Source organism: Onychostoma macrolepis, chromosome 09, assembly GCF_012432095.1.
Source record: "Onychostoma macrolepis isolate SWU-2019 chromosome 09, ASM1243209v1, whole genome shotgun sequence".
Lineage (NCBI taxonomy): Eukaryota > Metazoa > Chordata > Actinopteri > Cypriniformes > Cyprinidae > Onychostoma > Onychostoma macrolepis.
The window spans coordinates 31,269,557-31,293,327 of record NC_081163.1 but is presented as its reverse complement, the minus strand read 5'-3'; the positions used below and the strand labels follow the sequence as shown (position 1 = coordinate 31,293,327).

The window sequence follows — 23,771 nt, the reverse complement described above, 5'->3', positions numbered from 1 at the left end:
ATAATTTACCACAAAAACTTCTTCTGATGGAATCAAACTTGTATGACTTACAAAATTCTTTAGGAAAGTATTCATTCAGCTCTTTCCATATCCCAAAATGGATTGTGACCATGGTGAGCTTTAAAAATTATAAAGTTATTATATAACTTTAGAGTAATCAAACAAACAGACAGACACATACATACATACATGTATAGTAGGGATGCAATGATACTACATTTCTCTGCTGATACCGATTTGATTTGATATTTATTAATCTGCTAAGGATAGTAAATCTCTCTCTATTAATGATGTAAACTATACTCAGTACATTACTATAATATATTAGAGGTTCAAATTAATAACAGCGCTCAAACTATTATACACAGCTGCTATTTTCAGATATGATAATCAGACTGAAATAAAAACAGACATGGTTGTATTCAACTCAGTTTCGCATAAGGTAATTTTCATAAAAACACGTCTTCATGTCTGATTTATTCAAACATGCATGTGCAACTAACAGTAAACAAGCTCTCTTCTAGTGTTATATTAGCTATCTAACAAACTGTGAACAAAATAACCTTCCTGAGTTAAATGTTAAGTGACATTGTTCACATGCTATTTTACTTTTAAACACGTTTTATTAGTGCTGCCACTTAAATTACTGTCACACCACCTTTAAAAGTGTCTAAGCGACATTTATTGTTTGAATTTTGTTATAAAAAAGACAGAATTTGAGAGCTGAGACTTTTTGTTTCGGAAGTTCGGAAAATATAGGGTACCAACTTGTAAGTTAAATAGGTAGAAATTCTCGTCGATTCAATTATCAATTGCTTTATTGAATAATAGAAAATAGAGCTTGTTGGAAATGTGTGGGTTTTGTGAAATGTATTTAGCGTATGCAAGTGGAATATTCCTATTTATTTATTTACTCTTTGTGTAACTTTGAAAGTTAATCTGCTCTCTTGACTGCTCAAGACAATTTTCTCCTTATGGAGACAATAAAGAAAGAAATGAAATGAATGAAGTAAAAAAGCGCAACGTTCAGAGGAAATATCAGATAGGAGGTGCTTTACAAGCAATGTTTGTGGAAACCCTGGCTTGAACTATGAACTATTTTTTTCCCCCTTTTTGTTTATTTATTTTAAAAAGTGAGATTGCGCAAATGTAATACCCCTAAATTCTACACAAGTGACATTTTTCTTTATACACAGCATGCCCTCTTTTGATAGACAGGATACGATTGGCCCTGATCACTGGCTGTTTTTTTTTTTTTTAAACAATTGGTCAATGCCTGATGTGCACATAATTGCTTTTATCAGCTGTTACAGATTATTGGTTGATATATTGGTGTGTCCCATGTATATACTTATAGTAGTATATACTTAGTATATATGGTGGTGACCAACATCCGAAACATACTTATGACCATCTATGCTAGTCTTTGGGGATAAAAGATAATGTCAAAGGTCACTAACTGCTTGCCCTCTGCTTCAGGTGATGTCATAACAAGGCGCCACACAGTCGAAATGTCCAACCATCACAGAGACCTCTTGGCCAAAGCTTTATACGGACGACTCTTCAGCTTCCTGGTCAATAGCATTAACTTTTACCTCCAAAGCCATGAAGATAGCACAGGGTAAGATGCAGACATGTGTGTGAGTGTGACCGTGAGCTTAGATCCATGCTTTTATGTTGATATGTTTTCCTTTGTCTCAGTAACAGATTGTTATTGGAAGAACTTAGTTAAAACATTGTTCCAAAGTACATAACATTTCAGTGATGGTCACCAGCTATTGATCTGCAAGATTGTGTGTCTCAGCTGCTCACAGAACATACTCAGCTGTTTCTAGTAGAAACAAATGCCAAGTCCTTCTCAGAGACCTTCTGTGATTAAACATCAGTCAAAACAAGGTGAAGTTTTGGAATAGTTAACATATTGTATGTGAGACATCTGCTATAGAGCACCTGACGGTAAGTGACAGAGCCAGTAGTGTGTGAGCGGGAAGACACACCTCCTCTGCTGTTATTGCATTATGAGAACGGTATCTTGCGGCTAAAACTGAAATTTCCATGGAACTCTAAGTATGTGTGCATTCACACATAAACAGTCACAGTGACTCATCATTCCACACGATTTCACATGTCTCACTATCCTCCAAAATAACACATATTCACCTTTGCAGACATACGAATGTGACCTTTGACAAACAATTAGAAACTCGCAGATTCACTAACGGGACCCCATATATAAACATGTGTATGTATATATGTGTGTGTGTGTGTGTGTTACCCTGGACCACAAAACCAGTCATGAGTAGCACAGGTATATTTGTAGTAATAGCCAACAATACATTGTATGGGTCAAAATGATCAATTTTTCTTTTATGCCAAAAATCATCAGGATATTAAAAGACATTGAAATTGACACACAATTGTGAGGGTCTAAATTGGCCTCAGAAAATATTTCAGATTAGCTCTGTCCAGCAAGGAGCCTTAGATAACCAGCCACATAACAAAAACACTCAAGAGATTCATGTCAGATTAATTTGAACAAGAATGTACTTGTACAAAACTAAACACTTAAATAAAGATCATGTTCCTTGAAGATATTTTGTAAATTTCCTACCATAAATATATCAAAACTTAATTTTTGAGTAGTAATATGCATTGCTAAGGACTTAATTTGGACAACTTTATATTATACCTCATTTGAAAGAAATTACTACTCTTTTCAGCATGATTCTGAATCATTTAATTAATCAAAAGTTATAAATGCATTTATAATATCTATACTATAAACAGTCCGCAAATCCTGCTTTGTCATCACAGGAATTAATTATATTTTAAAATAAATTAAATAGTTATTTTAAATTGTTCCACAATATTACTGTTTTTTTTCCAGAAAAAAAAAAATAATAATACACAAAGCAAAAAAAAAAAAAATTAAATCTTGAGGTTTGAGAAATTTCCAAGGAACTCTAATTGTGTTTGTATCCACACATAAACAGTCCCTGTGACTCATCATTCCACATGATTTCACATGCCTTAATAAAAAAAAAAAAAAAAAAACCTAATGAGCATATATTCACTGTTGTAGACATGTGAATGTGCCCTTTGACAAACAATTAGAAACTCGCAGCTTCTGTAATGACTGTATGATGTGAATTGTTTCACAACATTCAGGGTTCCTACGGGGTTTGGAAAAGTATGGAATTTGATTTAAGTATTTTTTTTTTGTTTGTTTTTTTTTAATAATAGAAAATTAAGGATTTAATAAAAATACATTTATTTTACAAATGGTTTCATGGCAGCTGTTTAGTGATTCTTTAATGGTCACCAAATATGACTGATTGAATTCAAGGTGCCCTTTTTTTATTATACAAAATGCAGGTTATAAGCATTTTGGGTTTCTTCCCACTATATTCTTAGCACCGTATTGCATAACCTCAAGGACCTTTGCAAACATAAAAAAATATACAGACTTTTATGTGCACACAATGAACCATTAAATTTAGCATATAGGACAATGCACACTGAGCCACCTGTCGTGCCATCAGCCCATTTTGCGGTGTGCTTTCTTGGCCGCCACAGAGTATGCGTTAACTAAGGCCTTGAAATATGGCATACTGCCCCAATGAAAGCCATATCTTAAACACTTTTTTACAGTAACAGTCTTTTTATAGACCCGTGAACTTGGCAAATCAGCCCATTTCATGTTATGGTTTCTCCACCACCACAGAGGATGTGTTCAATTAGACACCAGGCCTTGATTTTAGAGGTACTACCATAAGAAAAGCAACATTTTGAGCAGCTAGATCTCTGTTCATTCATTCATGTGCATCCATGCTCTCATTTTATTTATAGTAAGATGGCAGTGAAGCACAAAGGAAATAGGTTTTATAAAACTAGAAATTGTAATGTGTAAGCATGCAAAACATTACATGCACATGTGAATAGTTTCTTGAGGGCTCAAAAAAGTTTCTTGTGTGCATGGTGCATGTAAAAGTCGGTATTATTTATTTATTTATTTATTATTTTTTATTTTAGGGACTCTGTATGTTGTCACTTTGAGAAAATCAATGAAAAAGAAAATACAGACGACTGTACTATATACCAAATATAAAGCTGAAAATAATGCTCTATGAACCATTTATGTTTAAATATGGTCTGAAAATGTACCGAGAGGCTTGGAAATTTGAGTCTGGAAAAGTATGGAATTTTGAAATGGAAAATGTGTAGGAACCCTGAACATTGCTGTTTTGACTGCATTTTTGAGACATAATCTTACTAACCCCGAATTTTTGAATGGATGTGTGCATACACTTGATACATTCATAATGCAAGTATTGTAATGTTTTGGCAATTCGTGCTAACTTTTAGCTCTCATCAGGTCTTAACTGGGATAGTTCACCATCAGTCGCTGGTTCCCATTCACTAGCATAGTGTTTTTTTTTTTTTTTTTTTTTATTATTATTATTTTTATATGTACTGTTAGAAGTCAGTGGTGACCAGCAACTGAAGGTGAACTAACTAACCATTAATTCTGAACACTGACTATATGGATTCAACTGAAGAAATAATACTACATCCATACAAACAAAATCCATTGTCATCTATTTACTAAAAGTTTACTATAAAGTCTGATGTGCGATCAATAACTGGCCAAAGCAGGCTTGACCTGTTGTGTCCTGGTCAGCAGTTCAGCGGAAGCTGTTTTGGAATAAGCTAATGTTTATTGATGTGTATATGAGAATGTTTATTACGGGTCTTTGAGGGCATGATCATTTCCACCAGGACCAGCACACACTATTATAAAATGCAGTCACTTATTGGGACTTAAAACTGAGCTTTGGCATGTATTATGTGTAGTTGTCTGTCATAATTTTTGTTTACAAATAATGTGTATTTTTCACTATGAATCTTTTAAGGTGGAATGATTAAAAATAGTTTAAAAAATATTTTATTTTGACAGCTGATTGGTCCATGTTAGAGAGGACGTTCTGACATGTCAGACAGCTTAAACACTTCCAGTGACGTCTTGTGCTTCTGGTGTAGATGCGGTATAACAGTAAATTATGACAGAATTGTCTTGAAATAACCTTTTGTTTCTTAGAAAACCTGCATGTATATTTTTTTCTTGTCAGTGACCTTTAAGTATTGTTTTTTTTATTTTATTTTTTTTCTCTCTCTGCTTTTTACACTATAAATCCTTGCACTTAAGCTATGGTTCAAGACATATTGTTGGCTTCAGATCACTAATCAAAGTTTGTAGTACTCCCACCCCTCTACAATCCTGAAATGTGTTCCTGTCTGTTTTGACAGAGATCCTGCCCTTGAGATAAGCATCCTGGACATCTTTGGCTTCGAGGAATTCCAGCGCAATGGTTATGAACAGGTAAGGGGAGACAGCACAGATGTAATGAGGACAATGATAATTACACTTTTAACATCTGATCTGTGACCTTTTGAAAGGGTCTTTTAAGTGCAGACTATTCATCTGCTTTTCATCTGGCTCTAAAGAACACAAACTGCTCTTCTCCTTCTCATTGTGGACTGTGGGCCTCCTAAACCATATCCTGGTCTGCACTAGGTTTGATGTGGATATGCCACAGAGCCACAGACCAGTGGGAATCAAGGCATTGTGCTCATGATCCTGTTTCCCGTACAGGGGAAAGCAAATCTCACAGTATGTTCCTACCTTGGGCTATGACTTTTTTAGACTTAACGACACACGGGATGTTCTTCTGCTGGGTTTTTTCCACCACAAAGGCATTTCATTCCAAGCGAGACAGGTGTTTTTTCTGACTCTGCTCTTGCTGACTTTATAGCTCTGTTCCAAAACTGAGTGAGCTGGCTGTGTAGACTGTTTTTTTTTTTAAGGCATCATAAATGTGCTTCCGATGTGTAGGCTGTTCTAAAACTTAGCCAAGAATACTTGCGTCAAACTCAAAAATTCAGAGCAGCAGACAATAGAGTGCTGCCGGGATGACATAATTTTGCATGTCAATCCAAATGTCAGCATCACCCTGGTTTCCTCGATAATAACCCAATAGGATTTTTCCATTGGCTTTTGGATAACTGCAGAAAAGAGGGTTTGTGACAAAAAATAAGTCTTTCTAAAATATGTTGATTTCTACAAAGCTCCTTCTTTCGGAAAGCTCACTGTGCTCTGATTGGCCAGCTGACCCAGTGCGTTGTGATTGGCCGAACATCTCAACCGTGTGTCGGAAATGTAACACCCCTTAACATAATCGAGCTTCAGCTTCCAAAGCAATTAAAACGACAGTTAATAATGTAGTTGGTTTCACCATATCAGTTCGAGCCCAAGTCACATTCTGAAAATGCAGATGACCAAGCCAATCGACCGAACCGACTTTGCAAGCGCAACTTGAGCAGAATGTATCAGAGTGGTAAGCTGCATGTGACACTGCCAGTAAAGCACAATGGATGCGTGCTGCTTCAGCTCTTCTTGAGCATCTAGTGTTAAACAGAACACACAGTGCATCTATGTTTGTCGTCTTTTTGCTGCCAGTTATATGCGGAGAACAGAGGATTCTATGGTTGTAAACAAAAATCCATATCTGCGCTTGTGATAGTAAGGACAGCAAACAATATACATTATTCTAAGCTCTGCATTTTGAACAATCAATAGCAAATAATAAAACATACAGTACTTAGGTCCCTATGAGATCCGTTTTATTTAATCCCAAATTAGTTTTTTTTTTTTTTTCAAATGAAACTTACAATATTAAACAGCAGTGTATTATTCAAATGTAATTATTTTTAAGGCCCTATGTAATATGTTTTTTTTTTTTTTTTTTTTATTATATTTATATTTTATCAAATTCAGTTTTCCTTTAATTTTCTGGATTCCATTGTAATGGTTCCATTAAATATTATTAATCAAAAGCATCTCTAAATAATTGATTTTAGAAAATAAATACTATTTTTTTATTTTGTATATTTCTTTCTTTTTTTTTTTTTTTAAATACTGTTTGCATCTTTCTGCTAAATTAATTCTGGTAAATCTTTTTTTTTTCTGGTAAATGTTGCTTTAAAAATAATGTTTTAATAATTTTATCATTAGTAGTAGTACTATCATTACATTAAGTAATATTTCTGTCATGGTTTCTTCAAGTTAAACTGAACTTTTATTTTGATGGGTTGCTGTGAAGACCTTTAAGTTTCTGTTTGTATATGATGTTATGATAGTTTTACTCACAAGAATAGTACAATGCTGACAAGTGACTCTCAGAGCAGCTCTGGAGATTGTTCATGTACTCGTATATTGAGGTGGCAGAGGCCGAAAACACCACTTCAGTATGTGTGTAGTAAACAAAACCGCGTATGTGTGCCATTAATTCACTAAGAGACACGCAGATCATGCAGGATTCATATTTAAATGGTATTTTTGCAGCCTAATATTCACTTTCTATATCATGTTTTGATTTAAGTGTACTCACATACTCATTTATTCATCCAAAATTTGGCAAATTCCGTGACTTTCCACGTTATACAGAAAATTAAGTTTTTAGGACTGGATTCCACGATTCCGTCCGCATTTTCCACATTGTGGAAATCATAGTACATACTTACAAGCTCTGATTCAGAAGTGCCAGATTATCCTAGCAAAGTTGGCATGATGATATTTAACGTCCCATGGCATGGGTGGGATATTACTGATGTCGAAGAAATGTGAAAATATCTTGTGTTGAGTGAAATATTGACTGAAATATTTCAGTCATTTAACCAGTAACCCATTCAATGTACCCACTGGCTTCAGTATGATGGAACCAGAAATTCTAAAATTAGATCTGATTTACAGGTTTTAGGACGGATTACTGCAGCACTGTACGTGTATTGTCTGTAGATTATAAAAATGCTTCATTCATTCAGTGTCTCTGATACTGAATAGTTTAAAACTGACTATTAAAGCAGCTATTTGTACTAACATACGATGTTTCATTTCAATTGGGATACTGCCTTAGAAGACAGTCAGAAAGGCAGCTTTCTAGCTTTTTGTACAAAGCTTATATGTTTGACTCCAGATACATCCCAGAGAGTTCGGCTGAGGCTAAACTGGGTGACAATTCAACTTTGTTTGAATTGTTGTGAAAGCATTTGTGCATTCTTCACAGTAGCCTGGAGCCAGACCCAGACACATAGCTGGATGTGCCATATACATTATATACATTAATTCCCCAAATAAAACAGCTGCTGTCGAGACCCTGAGTTGTGTTATTTTAGTGTTTTGGAGAGAGACAAATGTCCGTCTGAAGGCTAAGACGCCACATGTGCGCACCGCCGCCCCCTGCCCAGAATCCTCAGTAGCCACGTCTACTGTGCGAGCTGTGTTTTAGTACAGGACGAGATGAGGTTGACGTGTGAGGGGGGTGTTTTCTCCTCAGCTGAACCCTTGGCACCAGACACAAAGGAGTCTCTGTGCAGAGTCGGGTTTGACCCATGAACCATTGGCCTGGATTTGGCATCAACCAATGTCATTGTTGTCATAGACTCTATAGGGGGAAGTATGAGGTAAATTAGGGTCACTGTGGAGTAATGGTTTGTATATGAGCTGGTCATCTACTTCCAACTGCTAAACTAGGTGGGGAACTACTGTATATGGGAGCTCCTGCTGGGAAAAAAAATAAAAAATAATAATAATAATAAAAAATATAAAATGCTTAAACCAGCCTAAGTTGATTTGCTGGTTCTTTCTGGTTTTGCTTGATGGCCAGCTGGTCATGACTAGCAAACCAGCATAGGCCATAACAGCTCTAGCCATGTGACCAAAAGCACACAATCTTACTGGCTCATTAGATTTACGCAGTGCTGAACAGGCACATTAACAGCCATTCATCCAAATTGAAATGTCTTGTACATCAAAATTTCAGACTGAACATTCATCTTGGTGTGAACATACCTTTAAACCAGTATTTATGTTAATAGCCAATTAATGTCAAGCTGAATGCGGCAGACATTTTGTGCAAGAATATTTTTAAAGGTCTGGCCCCATCAGTCAAGACGAGGGCCTTTATGTATGTGTGGATATGTTCTTTCTGTGACAGATAGTCATCTGGACAACTTTTCAGAGGTAGGCAGGTAGGAGTGTGTGTGCCATTCCTGGATGTCTTCCTTGACAGTGTTGGACAAGGTGTAAATCAGGATTGGTGCTAGAAGAGATAAGTGCTTGCCCACGGTCCCCTGGGAGATCTCCTTGTGATAGTTTGTGTGTGACGGATTGGGAAATGCTTATGAGACACCGAGATACGCATGCATCTTTAATCCACATGTGAAAGAAGATTTACGGTCCTTGACCTTTCAAGGTCACAAGAATGAGGAAAAAACTAAATTAGGGGTGAGTGACTGTAATTATGGAGCATGAACGTGGTATTTAATGCCCACTTGGGGCGTACCGATAAAATTATAAGTATCAAGTATCGGAATCGGGTCTGATCGAAATCTGTCAATCTTCAAATACTCTTGACTAATTTCTTTAGGGTTTTCTGTACATCCAATTACAGAAACTAATGTAGAAATGCCCCCATACTAGGGGTGTCACAATATAATGTAACTGACAATAAGTTATTGACATTAAGGCAATAACAGTTTGGTTGATGCTCTTCAACATAGAAGTTTGCAGTATTGCAGCTTAATGCTAGATGCCACCCACGATTAGAAGGGGAAAAAAAACAAAAAAACATAGAAGACAGTTTGTAGCTACTACTGCTGAATAAAATCATGCCAGAGCAGACGACAGACGAAAGCAAGATGCTCTACGTGCACGCATGAAAAGTTCACTTGCCATTTTTGATTGTGGTCTCCAAAAACTTCCATACTGGTGAGTGAATGTTTCTCGGTTGCATGTAGAGCATGATATGTCAGGGGCCGTTCACACAGAACGTGTTTTTCCAGTCCAATGCACTACTTTTACATTGTTTTTATAAGTAAACACTTTAGATGGATATGTATGACTGTTGCACTCGCATTTCGCGTCTTGCACATGAGCGCCGCATTTTTAAAACAGTCAAGTTAATAAAAATTTCAATTTTTCCACGCAGTGTTGCTTATCAATGTTGGTTCCAAAACACTGGACCGATCAGAAGAGAACGGGGCAAGTTTTGCAAGCTTTATAGTATCCATCTATTCTGCTTTTTGGCTATTTCCACTATTACATCACATCTCAAAAGCGCGTCTCTAGACCCTCACTATTCCTGAGTGCTGTGTCTCACGATTTTAGACACAATAACGCATTATGTTCGAATAGACACCCCAATGTGCAGAAAATGCTGATCAACATTTTTTTGTATGCTTTTGTATAGTTAATGTTGCAAACTCTCTTCCTCCCTACACTTATGTGATTTATGTAGACAACAAGTGTTGTCTTGCATTAAGATGTGGGGCCTAAAGGCTTCTTTCAGAATGGCTCCAAATTCTCTCTCACATTTGAGATATTTTCTCCACGGATGGACTTTTTTGCTCAGTGCTCTGGAATTCTCCCTTTTTTTCTCCAAGCTCTTCATCTCAGCTCTGATCTTTTTCGCTCATGATGTGTGCTGAATTGTGTCAGCGCTTGGGCAGTCTTCCCTGTAACATCCTGTAGCGCTGTGAAACCTCATGATGAGAAGTTGATGAGGTGCACCCAGCTTTTGTAAAATGCTTGTTTTCTTTCCTCTCCATTGCTTCCACCGCTGCCGTCTGTACTTCATCCAGTGCGTGTTGCCACATTAAACTTGGAAGACACCTATGTTGATACAACCGAGCTGTATACCTCCCTCCGATGTACTTAGCTTTTGATCGGCAGTATCAAAACAGCTCCATCATATACAGTATGACCTAAGCGCTTCTGAGAAGCCAACAGCTAGATGGTTTGAAGTGGAATTCTTTTGTTTGGGAAAAAGCCATATACTCTTTCTACTCCATCAGAAATTGTATCTTTTGTCCACATGGAAAAGCTTCTATGGTCTCTTGTGTAGTGCTGAGCACTTGCTATATGCCTTATATATACAGTGAGGAAAATAAGTATTTGAACACCCTGCTATTTTGCAAGTTCTCCCACTTAGAAATCATGGAGGGGTCTGAAATTGTCATCGTAGGTGCATGTCCACTGTGAGAGACATAATCTAAAAAAAAAAATCCAGAAATCACAATGTATGATTTTTTAACTATTTATTTGTATGATACTGCTGCAAATAAGTATTTGAACACCTGAGAAAATCAATGTTAATATTTGGTACAGTAGCCTTTGTTTGCAATTACAGAGGTCAAACGTTTCCTGTAGTTTTTCACCAGGTTTGCACACACTGCAGGAGGGATTTTGGCCCACCTCCACACAGATCTTCTCTAGATCAGTCAGGTTTCTGGCCTGTCGCTGAGAAACACGGAGTTTGAGCTCCCTCAAAGATTCTCTATTGGGTTTAGGTCTGGAGACTGGCTAGGCCACGCCAGAACCTTGATATGCTTCTTACAGAGCCACTCCTTGGTTATCCTGGCTGTGTGCTTGGTCATTGTCATGTTGGAAGACCCAGCCTCGACCCATCTTCAATGCTCTAACTGAGGGAAGGAGGTTGTTCCCAAAATCTCGCAATACATGGCCCCGGTCATCCTCTCCTTAATACAGTGCAGTCGCCCTGTCCCATGTGCAGAAAAACACCCCAAAGCATGATGCTACCACCCCATGCTTCACAGTAGGGATGGTGTTCTTGGGATGGTACTCATCATTCTTCTTCCTCCAAACACGTTTAGTGGAATTATGACCAAAAGTTCTATTTTGGTCTCATCTGACCACATGACTTTCTCCCATGACTCCTCTGGATCATCCAAATGGTCATTGGCAAACTTAAGTCGGGCTGGACATGTGCTGGTTTAAGCAGGGGAACCTTCCGTGCCATGCATGATTTCAAACCATGACGTCTTAGTGTATACCAACAGTAACCTTGGAAACGGTGGTCCCAGCTCTTTTCAGGTCATTGACCAGCTCCTCCCGTGTAGTTCTGGGCTGATTTCTCACCTTTCTTAGGATCATTGAGACCCCACGAGGTGAGATCTTGCATGGAGCCCCAGTCCGAGGGAGATTGACAGTCATGTTTAGCTTCTTCCATTTTCTAATGATTGCTCCAACAGTGGACCTTTTTCACCAAGCTGCTTGGCAATTTCCCGTAGCCCTTTCCAGCCTTGTGGAGGTGTACAATTTTGTCTCTAGTGTCTTTGGACAGCTCTTTGGTCTTGGCCACGTTAGTAGTTGGATTCTTACTGATTGTATGGGGTGGACAGGTGTCTTTATGCAGCTAACGACCTCAAACAGGTGCATCTAATTTAGGATAATAAATGGAGTGGAGGTGGACATTTTAAAGGCAGACTAACAGGTCTTTGAGGGTCAGAATTCTAGCTGATAGACAGGTGTTCAAATACTTATTTGCAGCTGTATCATACAAATAAATAGTTAAAAATCATACATTGTGATTTCTGGATTTTTTTTTAGATTATGTCTCTCACAGTGGACATGCACCTACGATGACAATTTCAGACCCTCCATGATTTCTAAGTGGGAGAACTTGCAAAATAGCAGGGTGTTCAAATACTTATTTTCCTCACTGTATATATATATATATATATATATATATTTATTGTGACGGGAGGAGCCAACGACAGACACAGTGGGTGTGGCGTCAGGCCTCGGAGAGGCTTTTATTAAACAAAAATCAATAAAATAAAGTGTCCAGGGGGAAGAAGTGTCCAAACGAAACAGGGAATCTGGTGTCCTCGTTGTGCTGCGGGGCTCGTGAAGGAGGGCAGTGTTCTGGAAGGGAAGGGTCCAGGCAAGGGGCGGAGTCTGGTGGCCGCACGCGCTCCCGCTCTGGTCCGGGGCACGAGGGGCGGCGGATCTTCCTCTTCCTTCCGTGGCCTTTGGCGGGACTTTGGACAGCCCGGCCTCCTGGCCCGTCGGCCGTAATACGGGTGCGGTTCTCACGCTGACTCTGGAGGTTCCGCGACTTACATCCTCGGTGGCGCGACGTCCCTCAACGCACCCTTCCTGGACCCACGAGGATACCAGCGTGCATGCACGGGGGAAGAGACCGGTCTCTCGAGGAGAGGCGCGCTCGGCATTTTAACAGCGGCGGTGATGAGGCTTCATTCAGTCCAGCTGTGCCTCATCACACGCCGCCAGCCCACGTTGTTTCTACACCCCTCCTCTCTTACACACCCACTCCCGTCGGGAGCCTGGTGAAGGGCGGCGAATAAGGGACGGGGTAGTGATAATAATGAGGGGGAGGGCCACCGACTCGTCACAATATATACAGTGGTATGCAAAAGTTTGGGCACCCCTGTAAATTTTCATGATTTTCCTTTATAAATCATTGGTTGTCTGGATAAGAAATTTCAGTTAAATATATGATATAGGAGATAAACACAGTGATATTTGAGAAGTGAAATAAAGTTTATATGATTTATGGAAAGTGTGCAAGAATTATTTAAACAAAATTAGGCATGTGCATAAATTTAGGCACCACAAAAGAAAAATTAACTCAATATTTTGTGCATCCTCCTTTTGCAGAAATAACAGCCTCTAAACGCTTTCTATAGCTTCCAATTAGAGTCTGGATTCTGGCAGAAGGTATTTTGGACCATTCTTCTTTACAAAACATCTCCAGTTCAGTCAGGTTTGATGGTTTCTGAGCATGGACAGCCCGCTTTAAATCACACCACAAATTTTCAATAATATTCAGGTCTGGGGACTGAGATGGCCATTCCAGAATGTTGTACTTGTTCCTCTGCATGAATGCCTTAGTAGATTTTGAGCAGTGTTTAGGGTCGTTGTCTTGTTGACAGATCCAGCCCCAGCGCAACTTCAACTTTGTCACTGATTCCTGGACATTGTTCTCCAGAATCTGCTGATATTGAGTGGAATCCATGCGACCCTCAACTTTAACAAGATTCCCAGTCTCTGCACTGGCCACACAGCCCACAGCATGATGGAACCGCCACCAAATTTTACTGTAGGTAGCAAGTGTTTTTCTTGGAATGCTGTGTTGTTTTTCCGCCATGCATAACGCCCGTTGTTTTGCCCAAATAACTCTATTTTAGTTTCATCAGTCCACAGCACCTTATTCCAAAATGAAGCTGGCTTGTCCAAATGTGCTTTAGCATACCTCAAGCGACACCGTTTGTGGCGTGTGCAGAGAAAAGGCTTTTTCCGCATTACTCGTCCATACAGCATCTCCTTGTGTAAAGTGCACTGAATAGTTGAACGATGCACAGTGACACCATCTGCAGCAAGATGATGTTGTAGGTCTTTGGAGCTGGTCTGTGGCTTGACTGTGACTGTTCTCACCATCCTGCGCCTCTGCTTATCTGAGATTTTTCTTGGTCTGCCACTTCGGCCTTAACTAGAACTGTGCCTCTGGTCTTCCAATTCCTCACAATGTTCCTCACAGTTGAAACTGAGAGCTTAAATCTCTAAGACAGCTTTCTGTATCCTTCCCCTAAACCATGATGTTCAACAATCATTGTTTTCAGGTCATCTGAGAGTGGTTTTGAGGCTCCCATGTTGCCACTCTTTAGAGAAGATGCAAAGAGGAGAAACACTTACAATTGGCCTCCTTTAAATACTTTCTCATGATTGGATTCACCCGTGTATGGAGGTCAAGGGTCACTGAGGTTACCAAACCAATTTTGAGTTCTAATAATCGGTGCTAAAGGTATTGAAATCAATAAAATGACAAGGGTGCCTAAATTTATGCACATGCCTAATTTTGTTTAAATAATTCTTGCACACTTTCCATAAATCATATAAACTTTATTTCACTTCTCAAATATCACTGTGTTTATCTCCTATGTGATATATTTAACTGAAATTTCTTATCCAGACAACCAATGATTTATAAAGGAAAATCATGAAAATTTACAGGGGTGCCCAAACTTTTGCATACCACTGTATATATGGATTCCCAATGTGGTTCCTGCTTTGGCTTTTTAGAATCCCTTTCATTAGGGTTCCTTGTTTTTAACTTTCATCTCGGCAGGATTACGGTGATAAATGATTTAAATGAGTCCAGTTACTGGGCTGTTAGGATGAATTCCTGGAATAAACGTACTCACCGAAGCGTGTGGAACAGTGAGTGAATAGGTGCGAGGGGTTAACGTTGCATGCTTATTGCAGCCATGTTCGTTAAGAGGTAATTAACGAACATTCCAGCTCTTTGTGTGCAGATAAAGCTGCCTGTTATATAGCTGTTGTTTGGAAAATATGTGGAATGTTGAAACATACCCCATAAGTGTATGCTTTATTTTGCCAGATAAAACACTTGCTTGCTTCCTGAAAAGTCATATACAGCCCTATAAACATTGTACAAAATTATACAAAATCCTACCCTTTCTGATACAATTATTGTTGTATATGTACATGTATTTAATATATACTGTACATTTTAACTTTTTTTCTCTTTTTGTAAAATGAAGATCACCTTAAAACTGGAAATGCTTTCATCAGAAATATCGATGGTCGAATGGTCGAATATCAGTAATCAAACAGTTGATGGTAGCCATTGGCTTCCATAGTATAGAACAAATACTGTGGAAGTCAGTGGCTGCCATCAACTGTTTGATTACCAAAATTCTTCAAAAAAAAAATTAGAGTTCAACAGAAAAAATAAATAAATAAATAAAAGTTTCTGAAGCTCATAGCATTTTAATTTTGGGTGAAAAAAAAAAAAAAAAAGCAAACTAAACAAAAAAATCTAAATAATGCATGAGAAAATGTCTATTAAGTTTCACAATATCTGTGTTCCCTGGGAATTAAACCCATGACTGTGGGCACCAGATTGAGAAGTATCAATTATTTATTTAGTTATATTTATTTATTTGTTTCTTTTTGCGTACGTGGTTTATATCGGTTTTAATGCAAACTGTAATTATTATAGTAATATAATATATTATAATTATGCATGATTTCCACCACAACAAACGATAGTATATATTTTGTTTATTTATTAATCCGTACTTGAAGAAAACAGTGTCAGGGAAGAGCTAAAGATGCAATATAAAACATTATGTGTGAGGAAGAGGAAAACAGCAAGCATATCAGAACAGAAGAATATTTTCACCAAGCGTTGTTGCTAGTAAAGTTGTACATTTGTTAAAAAAATAGGGACTTCTAGAAAACTGATAGAACTCTGCATATCCGCTGTTAGACATTGTTAGGAGACAAAGTATATTATGGTCTCTTACTCTGTAAGAGTAAACTCTACAGGGGCAGAAGTGTCCATAATTAGAGTAACTCGCCCTATGTGGCTAAATCAACAATTTATGAGTTTCATGAGAAGCATTGTTTTTGCCCAAAGGTCAACAAAGGTGTATGAACGTGAAAAATGAAAGTGTATTCTGTTACATGGTAAAATGTCCCTGTGCTATGCTTAACAAAGGCTTTTGTGTTTTTGTGTCTGTAGCTGTGTGTGAACATGGTGAATGAGCGGATCAGACAGTTCACCGCAGACGTGCTCTTCCAGCAGGAGCAGCAGGAATGTCTGCAGGAGGGGGTCGCCATGGAGACGCTACGCTCCTTCAGCAACCAGACAGCGGTGCTGGACTTCTTCTTCCAGGTACGCAGTCGGAGCGGCTTTCCTAGAGCTGTGGCGGGAGGGAGAGGAAAGAAGTTGGAAAGCTTTTTTCCCACCCTGAGGCTGTTGACCCTGTACAAGAGCCCCTCTGTTGCCTCTTTAATTGCCGTCTCTTCATTTACTGACTCAATAACGGATGTCCTCGCTGACTGTTTTATAAAGGCTAACACACATCCAGGCGTGTTGAATTCCCTTAGGTGTCGCAAAGATGTGATAAAGCCCATCTTTTAGACTATGACTCTATTAGCCGTTTGTCAGATGTGACCATTTTATTAGTCTCAAAATGTCTTCTCCCTTTGGTCAAGACCAAGTGGCACAGCATTGTACACACAGAGGCATGTTTTCTCTTGTCACACACTCATTTGTGCTCGATTTGACAATGTTATTTTGTGCACATTTGAATGGGTTTTATGACAGTCTGTTTTAAGCTTTCACAGGTCCTTTATAAATAGCCCCACCAAGTCTGCTGCATTTTTTTGTTTGTGTGCAACATTGTTTTTTTTTTGTTTTTTTCCATACAAGTGCATTTCGATGTCTTGGAGTGTGCAAATTGTATTAAACATAAAATTATATAAATAATACAGAATTATAATACTTCTAACAATAGAAATATTGAATCTGCTTGCATAATAAAATATAAAATACTACGCAAAATGCTATAATAGTGAAGTATACTAATTATGTCATGCCACACGGGTGTGTCAACTACAAATCAAATATTTAATGTCAGCCACAAATATTTAAAGGGATAGTTCTCCCGAAAATGAAAAATTGTCATTAATTACTCACCCTCATGTTGTTCTAAACCCATAAGACCTTTGTCTTCTGAACACAAATTAAGATATTTTTGATGAGCTTTCTGGCCCTGCATAGACAGCAACACAAAAGAGAAGAAATTGTTGAATAAAGTTATTTTTAGTTTTCTTTGCACACCAAAAGTATTCTCGTAGCTTCATAAAATTACAGTTGAACCATTGATGTCACATGGACTATTTTAATGATGTCCTTACTACCTTTCTGGGCCTTGAACGTGTCAGTTGCGTTACTGTCTATGCAGGTCAGAAAGCTCTCGGATTTCATCAAAAATATCTTTGTGTTCTGAAGATGAACGAAGGTCTTACGGGTTTGGATTGATTGATTGATTGACTGACTGACTGATTTTATTGACTGTTCTCCAACAGGTTTCCTACATAGCTGTGTTAGTTTCAAGTCTTCTCACATAATAGCATAGTTTAAATAATCATTTAGTTTTAAGTAGCTGTAAAATGTACACTTAGCTGGTTATTATCATAAAACAAACCACTTCTAACTAAAATGAAGGCCTAGTTTGCCCAGTTTATTTTGTGGAATTGACCATCTTACTGTACATTATCCCTTCCTTATTTTGCAGCTAAAGCCTTCAGTGTAACTGTGTGTGTGTTACAGAAGCCTCAGGGTGTGCTGTGTATCATTGATGAGGAGAGTCAGTCCCTCAGGCCATGTGAAGTCAACCTTTATAAGCGACTGCAGATACAGCTGGATTCATCCGGTTTGGACGCCATCTCCCTCACGACCAAGGATGGCAACGGGAACCCCCCACCCAAAGACCAGGGGCCTTCGTTTACCGTCACTCACTATGCCGGCAAGGTGGGTTACAGGAATCTGCGAGTTCACACATGCACATGCTGAGTTCACAGTCATGTGCTCAGCCGGAGTCTTACACACAAACACAAACCCAAACCCATAGTCACACACTTCCGAGAATCCCTCCGGAGAGTCAACACACTATGTCATGCTGAGAGTGAGGGCTATTATTAGCGCTGGACTCATGTGTGTTTGTGTGTCCTCTATTGCAGGTGACCTATGACCTGACCGGCTCACTGGACAAGAACAAGGATGTTCTTCCCCAAAACATCTTGTTTGTTATGAAAAGTAAGGATTGATGAGTTTTGTGTTTTAGTCATCCTCTGTGTGGTCATAAAACTCACCATGGTAACAGTAGCTCCCATCAAAATAGCTTAGTTACTATAGTTATTGTTACTGTAATAAAAAAAAAAAAGAAATTACAGGAGATCACTTATTCTTTCTCTACCATACAAAAGTTTGGGGTTTGCAAGATAAAAAAATAAAAGATAAGTCTTTATGCTCACCAAGGCTTCATTTATTTGATCAAAAAATACAGTAAAAACTGTAATATTGTGAAAAAAAATAAAAATTACAATTTAAAATAACACTTTTCTATTTTAATATATATATTAAAATGCAATACAAAATGCAAATGTCAAAGCTGAATTTTCAGCAGTCATTAGTCCAGTCTTCAGTGTCACTTAATCCTTCAGAAATCATTTTAATACCATGATGCATTTTATTTCAGGATTCTTTGATGAATATAAATTTCAAAATAACTAAAAATATATATTACCCCCAAAAACCCCATAGTAATATTAACTGTAGCACCTGTTTTTATGTTTTGTTTTGTTTTGTTTGTTGTTTTTTTTGCAAAATCACGGCTCTTTTCCAAAACCTTTTGAAATACTTAGGTAGCATTTTAATGCATCATAAATGCATTTCTGACACCAAAATGCTGCCAAAAGCCTGCCTTTTAAAATACTTACTTATCAGGTATTCTTTATGATAAATGCATTTCCACAATGCATTGCCTTGAGTGAAAAATATCCACCCAAGATGTTGAACAATTTGATAAATGTTGAGTAATAGAACAGGTTGTAACACTACACCTTAAAGTACTGTTAAACATAATTTAGTGTAATTATAAATGGATTATTTCATCCAATAAGTTGGTAGCTTCACAACATTCTAACTTTATACTGTTAAAATCAGTGAGTCAAATATTTTGTGTGTTTCATGTAAAGTGCATTGTATGTAAGACAAAATGTATAGTATACAAAATAATTTACTTATGTGGTTAGTTAGTAGTGTCACTACTTAAAAAGTTACTCCCCAGTGTTAACATTTGTACCCGCTGCAGAGCATTTCATGTACGTTTTAGTGTTCACCCTCTATACACCTCCTCCTCTCCCCACGTTAAGCGGGTCAGAGGTCAACATGAGGCAGGAGTGTGTGCACACGTAGAGATTTGAATGGGTTGCTGTTATGCTGTTTGTGAGGGTGTTCGTGGGGGATGGTGTTAATGAGGGTAGACAATTAGCTCCGGCGCCTGGCGTAATTAAGCACCCAACATGTGTAGCCTTGTGTTTATTTTCTCTCTCTCTATCTCTCTTTCCCCCCATGAGCAGCAAGTGAGAACGTGCTCATCCATCAAATGTTCCAGTGTAAGCTGACTCAGACGGGCTCATTGGTTCCCCATCACCAGCGACTGAAGCTCCGGGGGCCCAAAGGCACTTTGCTTAACAAGAGCACTACGCTAAATCCTGCCAGAGACACCAAGAAATATGTGGAACTGAACAAGGTACCTAAATACACCAGTGAAACATTCACAGCCTATTGGCACACATTTTTAACATCTTTATTTATAAAGTATTGTGATAAAATATGTATTTGTTTGTTTGATTTAAATAAATACACATTTTTTTATTAATATGTAATTGTTATTATTTTTATTTATTTGTTTGATTTTTTTTGTATGTAAATACATATTTTTGCTAAAACGTTTTATTTTTATTTATATTTTAGTAACTTTTTCATAATTTGTTTTAATAAATATGTTTATATAATAATATTTAGTAAAAAAATATATAAATGCCTTTCATGAAACTATAGATGGCACAGGCTGATGGGTCTTAATGTATCTGATGATATTCACAGCATTAACAACTTGGCACAAGCTGATTGGTTCATGTTGCATACGCAGCCAATGAGCTTGCTGCTTTACATTTTAAATGGCTGGTTAGGATTCACTAGAGTTCCTTTGAAACCCTACACCTTCCCCAGCTCCACCTGTATAGATCTGCTACAGGTTATTATGCTATTTGTGCAGCAGCAATATGTCTTAAATACTCACAGCACCATATCACCGTATACATTGGCAGTAGCAACTTCCTGTACTTGCTTGCAACAGCAGTAGCAACAATCTACAACTACAGCAATAACCAACAACAGCAGCAGCAGCGTAGCAGATCTATTCAGTCAAGACCAAATATATTAGCATTGTCATATCCATTACCATGCTAAAATCTTCCTAGAGTTGTCATTATAGAAATGTATTTATTAAAAACACACACACAAAAAAAATATTTGTTTGTTTGTTTGTTTGCTTGCTTTTTTTTCTTTGTTTTCCTTTTATTATGACAACTTTTTATTTTAATTTTTTTATTATTATTGTGACAAAAATAGTAATGCACCAGTGGAACCTAATTTTAAAGGCCCATTTTTTTTAAATGTATTATATGCGCTCTCTCCTCTGCATCATGAGTAGACACACCCCTTACTGCTGATTGGCTACAAGTTTGTTTTGGTACTCGGTCCGACTCAGTTTTCTAAAGCGTTTTTGAAAAAAATTATACTCCACCTTTAAGAGAAAATTCAGCATTGGATTTAATGTGAATTGTTTGATTAAAAAAAAAAACATTCAGCAATGCTTGGAATATTCAACAATAGAAATAAACAATGCTTTTTAATGTGTCGTTTGGTCATGCACATGGGCTTCCCTCAGTCTGCTGTGACAGATGTTTCAGCACTGGCATTAAGTCTGTACTCGGTGTGACTTCACTGTCCTCCATTATCGCATACAATGACGATCATACACCACATGACTCCGCCGCAAACATGACCAGACCAGCCAGAACAAACTTTTCACAAGCTGTAGTATTTTTAGCTTATCGAGCCTGCGCTGGGATGTGACCTAAATTAGACATCGTTACCCTAAATACATTCTGTCCATTGATCAGCTTTCCACAGCCAGATATCCCATTCAGAGAAAACACAGGGCTTTAACCGACTGCGTCACACAAAGCACAAACACACACGGATGCGTCACTTGGGGTGTTTGCTCTTCACACAGCTCTATCTCTGCAGCATTTCTCAATCACCCTCCTCCCTTTCCCACTCTCAGTCCGTTTCTCTCACAGACTCAGTTTGTATTTCAGTGATGTGCAGTTTCTCTTTTCACTCTCTCTCTGTCACAGCCATTAGTTCTGAGATGACTTCTTGGGTGAATCTCACAAAAACATGTCAACTGAGGGTCCAGATTTCATCTAAATGTTTTGTAAAACATTTAAAGTTAAATTAAAATCCAAGTGTGTATTTATATTTATGTATGTATAATAAATAGTCTTGCATGTCTCGCATCCAATCATATTGTATTGTATAGAGAAAAAAAGAAAACACTGTGCAAATGATTTGTGCTTTGCTTGTTTAGGGAAAAACCATGCAAACTTACAGGTTCAGTAACTTAATTTGTTCCCTTGTTTAATTACCTTATTAATTTATTGCCACGTTTTATTAGTTCAGTCCCTTGTTTTAGGTCAGCCGTGGTCATGTTGAACTAATTTGTTAGCTTGTTTTAGTGCAATTTACCTAAAGGAAACAAATTAATATTACATGGCCGTGATTGACCTAAAATGAGGGAACAATTTAATGAAACATGGCTTTGAATTAATAAGGTGTGGGAGTATATTCTTAATTGACGGCCACAATGTCTTTTTGTTTTTCTACTATATCATGTGCAGGGCACTGCATTATTGCTGTGTTGAGTCTTTTGTTAATAGTTATAATTAAACACAGCTGTTTTTACACTGATTCATTAGTTTGAATGTAATCATATCTTTTGCATCCATTAAGTTTCAGACAAATGAGATTAATAAAATTCACTGGGTTATTGGAAAATATATTACTATATATAAGTATTAATAATATACAAGACAATTTTAAGTTTAAATTCCAGCATGCATAAATCTATTGCGATCAGAGCAAATGGTCTTAATGGTACAAAATAATCCTTAATTTTTTATACTAAATATTGGTAACACTTTAGAATAGGGAACACTTATTAACTATTAACTACGACTTTTCCCTCAATAAATTCCTAATTTGCTGCTTATTAATAGTTAGTAAGGTAGTTATTAAATTTAGGTCTTGGGTAGGATTAGGGATGTAGAATAAGGTCATGTAGAATAAGGCGTTAATATGTGCTTAATTGCTACTAATAAACGGCTAATATTCTAGTAATATGAATGTTAATTAGCAACTAGTTAAGAGACCTTAAAATAAAGTGTTACCAAAATATTTTATTTATGTCTTATGATTCTGAGGTAAAATATTACCGATACATGTTCTTGAGATTCACCCTTGAATTTTGTAAGTCACATTTGACCATTACTTTCTTCTATTCTGTCTTTCCTTCTTCAGCTCCTTTCTCTGTCTTTTAATCATATGTGCCATCTCTCCTTTCCTTCTCTTCTGACTATATTCAGGTCAGTGCTGTGGTGTGTGTGTGTGTGTGTGTGTGATTGGCTCAGTCTTATGTAAGACACCCAGTACATGAGCCGCTGGCACCCCTGGTTACCCACATACCCTGGTTTTACTCTCTTACGTAAGCAGTGGTTCAGTTATCCTAGAGTAACTGGGAAAGTAATATGAAGTAACATGATGAGATCCTGCTGCGGCTTCAAACAGAAAAGCACAAATAAGTGGTTTGGTTAGTTTGGTTTGCCCTTTGATGAGAGAAACTAAATGAAAATTGCACCAGATTTTATTTTTCTTTCTTTTGTTGTGTGTCCTGAAAATGAATAGATTTGGTGTGGTGGCGGCGTTTTCTGGGAATCAGGACACCCTGAAGAGATTTTGATTTAAAGCAGCAGTTTGCTGCAAAATATAATCATTTTCTTTCCTACTGAGTAGCTAAATGACTGAGCCATGTCATCAGCGTCTGGCCTTTTCCCCCACACCAGAACAGCTGTTTGACTAAGAAAAAACAAATTGTCCCTTTTTACACTGCACAGTTTGAACTGTGTTTGTTTTTAAAACAATATTATATCACCTATAATTGCTTCAATATGACACTTGGGAAAATATATTTTTATTCTAACACCAGCTGTACTGAAAACAATAGATAGTTACCCTGTCTATCTGTCTGTCTATCTATCTATCTATCTATCTATCTATCTATCTATCTATCTATCTACCTAACGCTGCATCAAACTTTGAGCCATATACAAATCATTTATATTTTAAGGCTGTTCTTTTGAACTTTCTATTCATGAAAGAAACCTA

At 37.5% G+C, this 23,771-nt stretch overlaps 1 protein-coding gene across 1 annotated transcript in view; it reads left to right on the top strand.

Annotated features, from left to right (window-relative positions):
* Nucleotides 1-23,771, top strand: part of myo16 (myosin XVI) — a 207,122-nt gene that overhangs the window by 112,814 nt on the left and 70,537 nt on the right. The window contains 6 exon segments of the mRNA XM_058786814.1: nucleotides 1,480-1,621; nucleotides 5,308-5,380; nucleotides 16,431-16,583; nucleotides 18,027-18,227; nucleotides 18,437-18,512; nucleotides 19,838-20,010. Of these exon segments, the coding sequence (XP_058642797.1) occupies nucleotides 1,480-1,621; nucleotides 5,308-5,380; nucleotides 16,431-16,583; nucleotides 18,027-18,227; nucleotides 18,437-18,512; nucleotides 19,838-20,010 (818 nt within the window).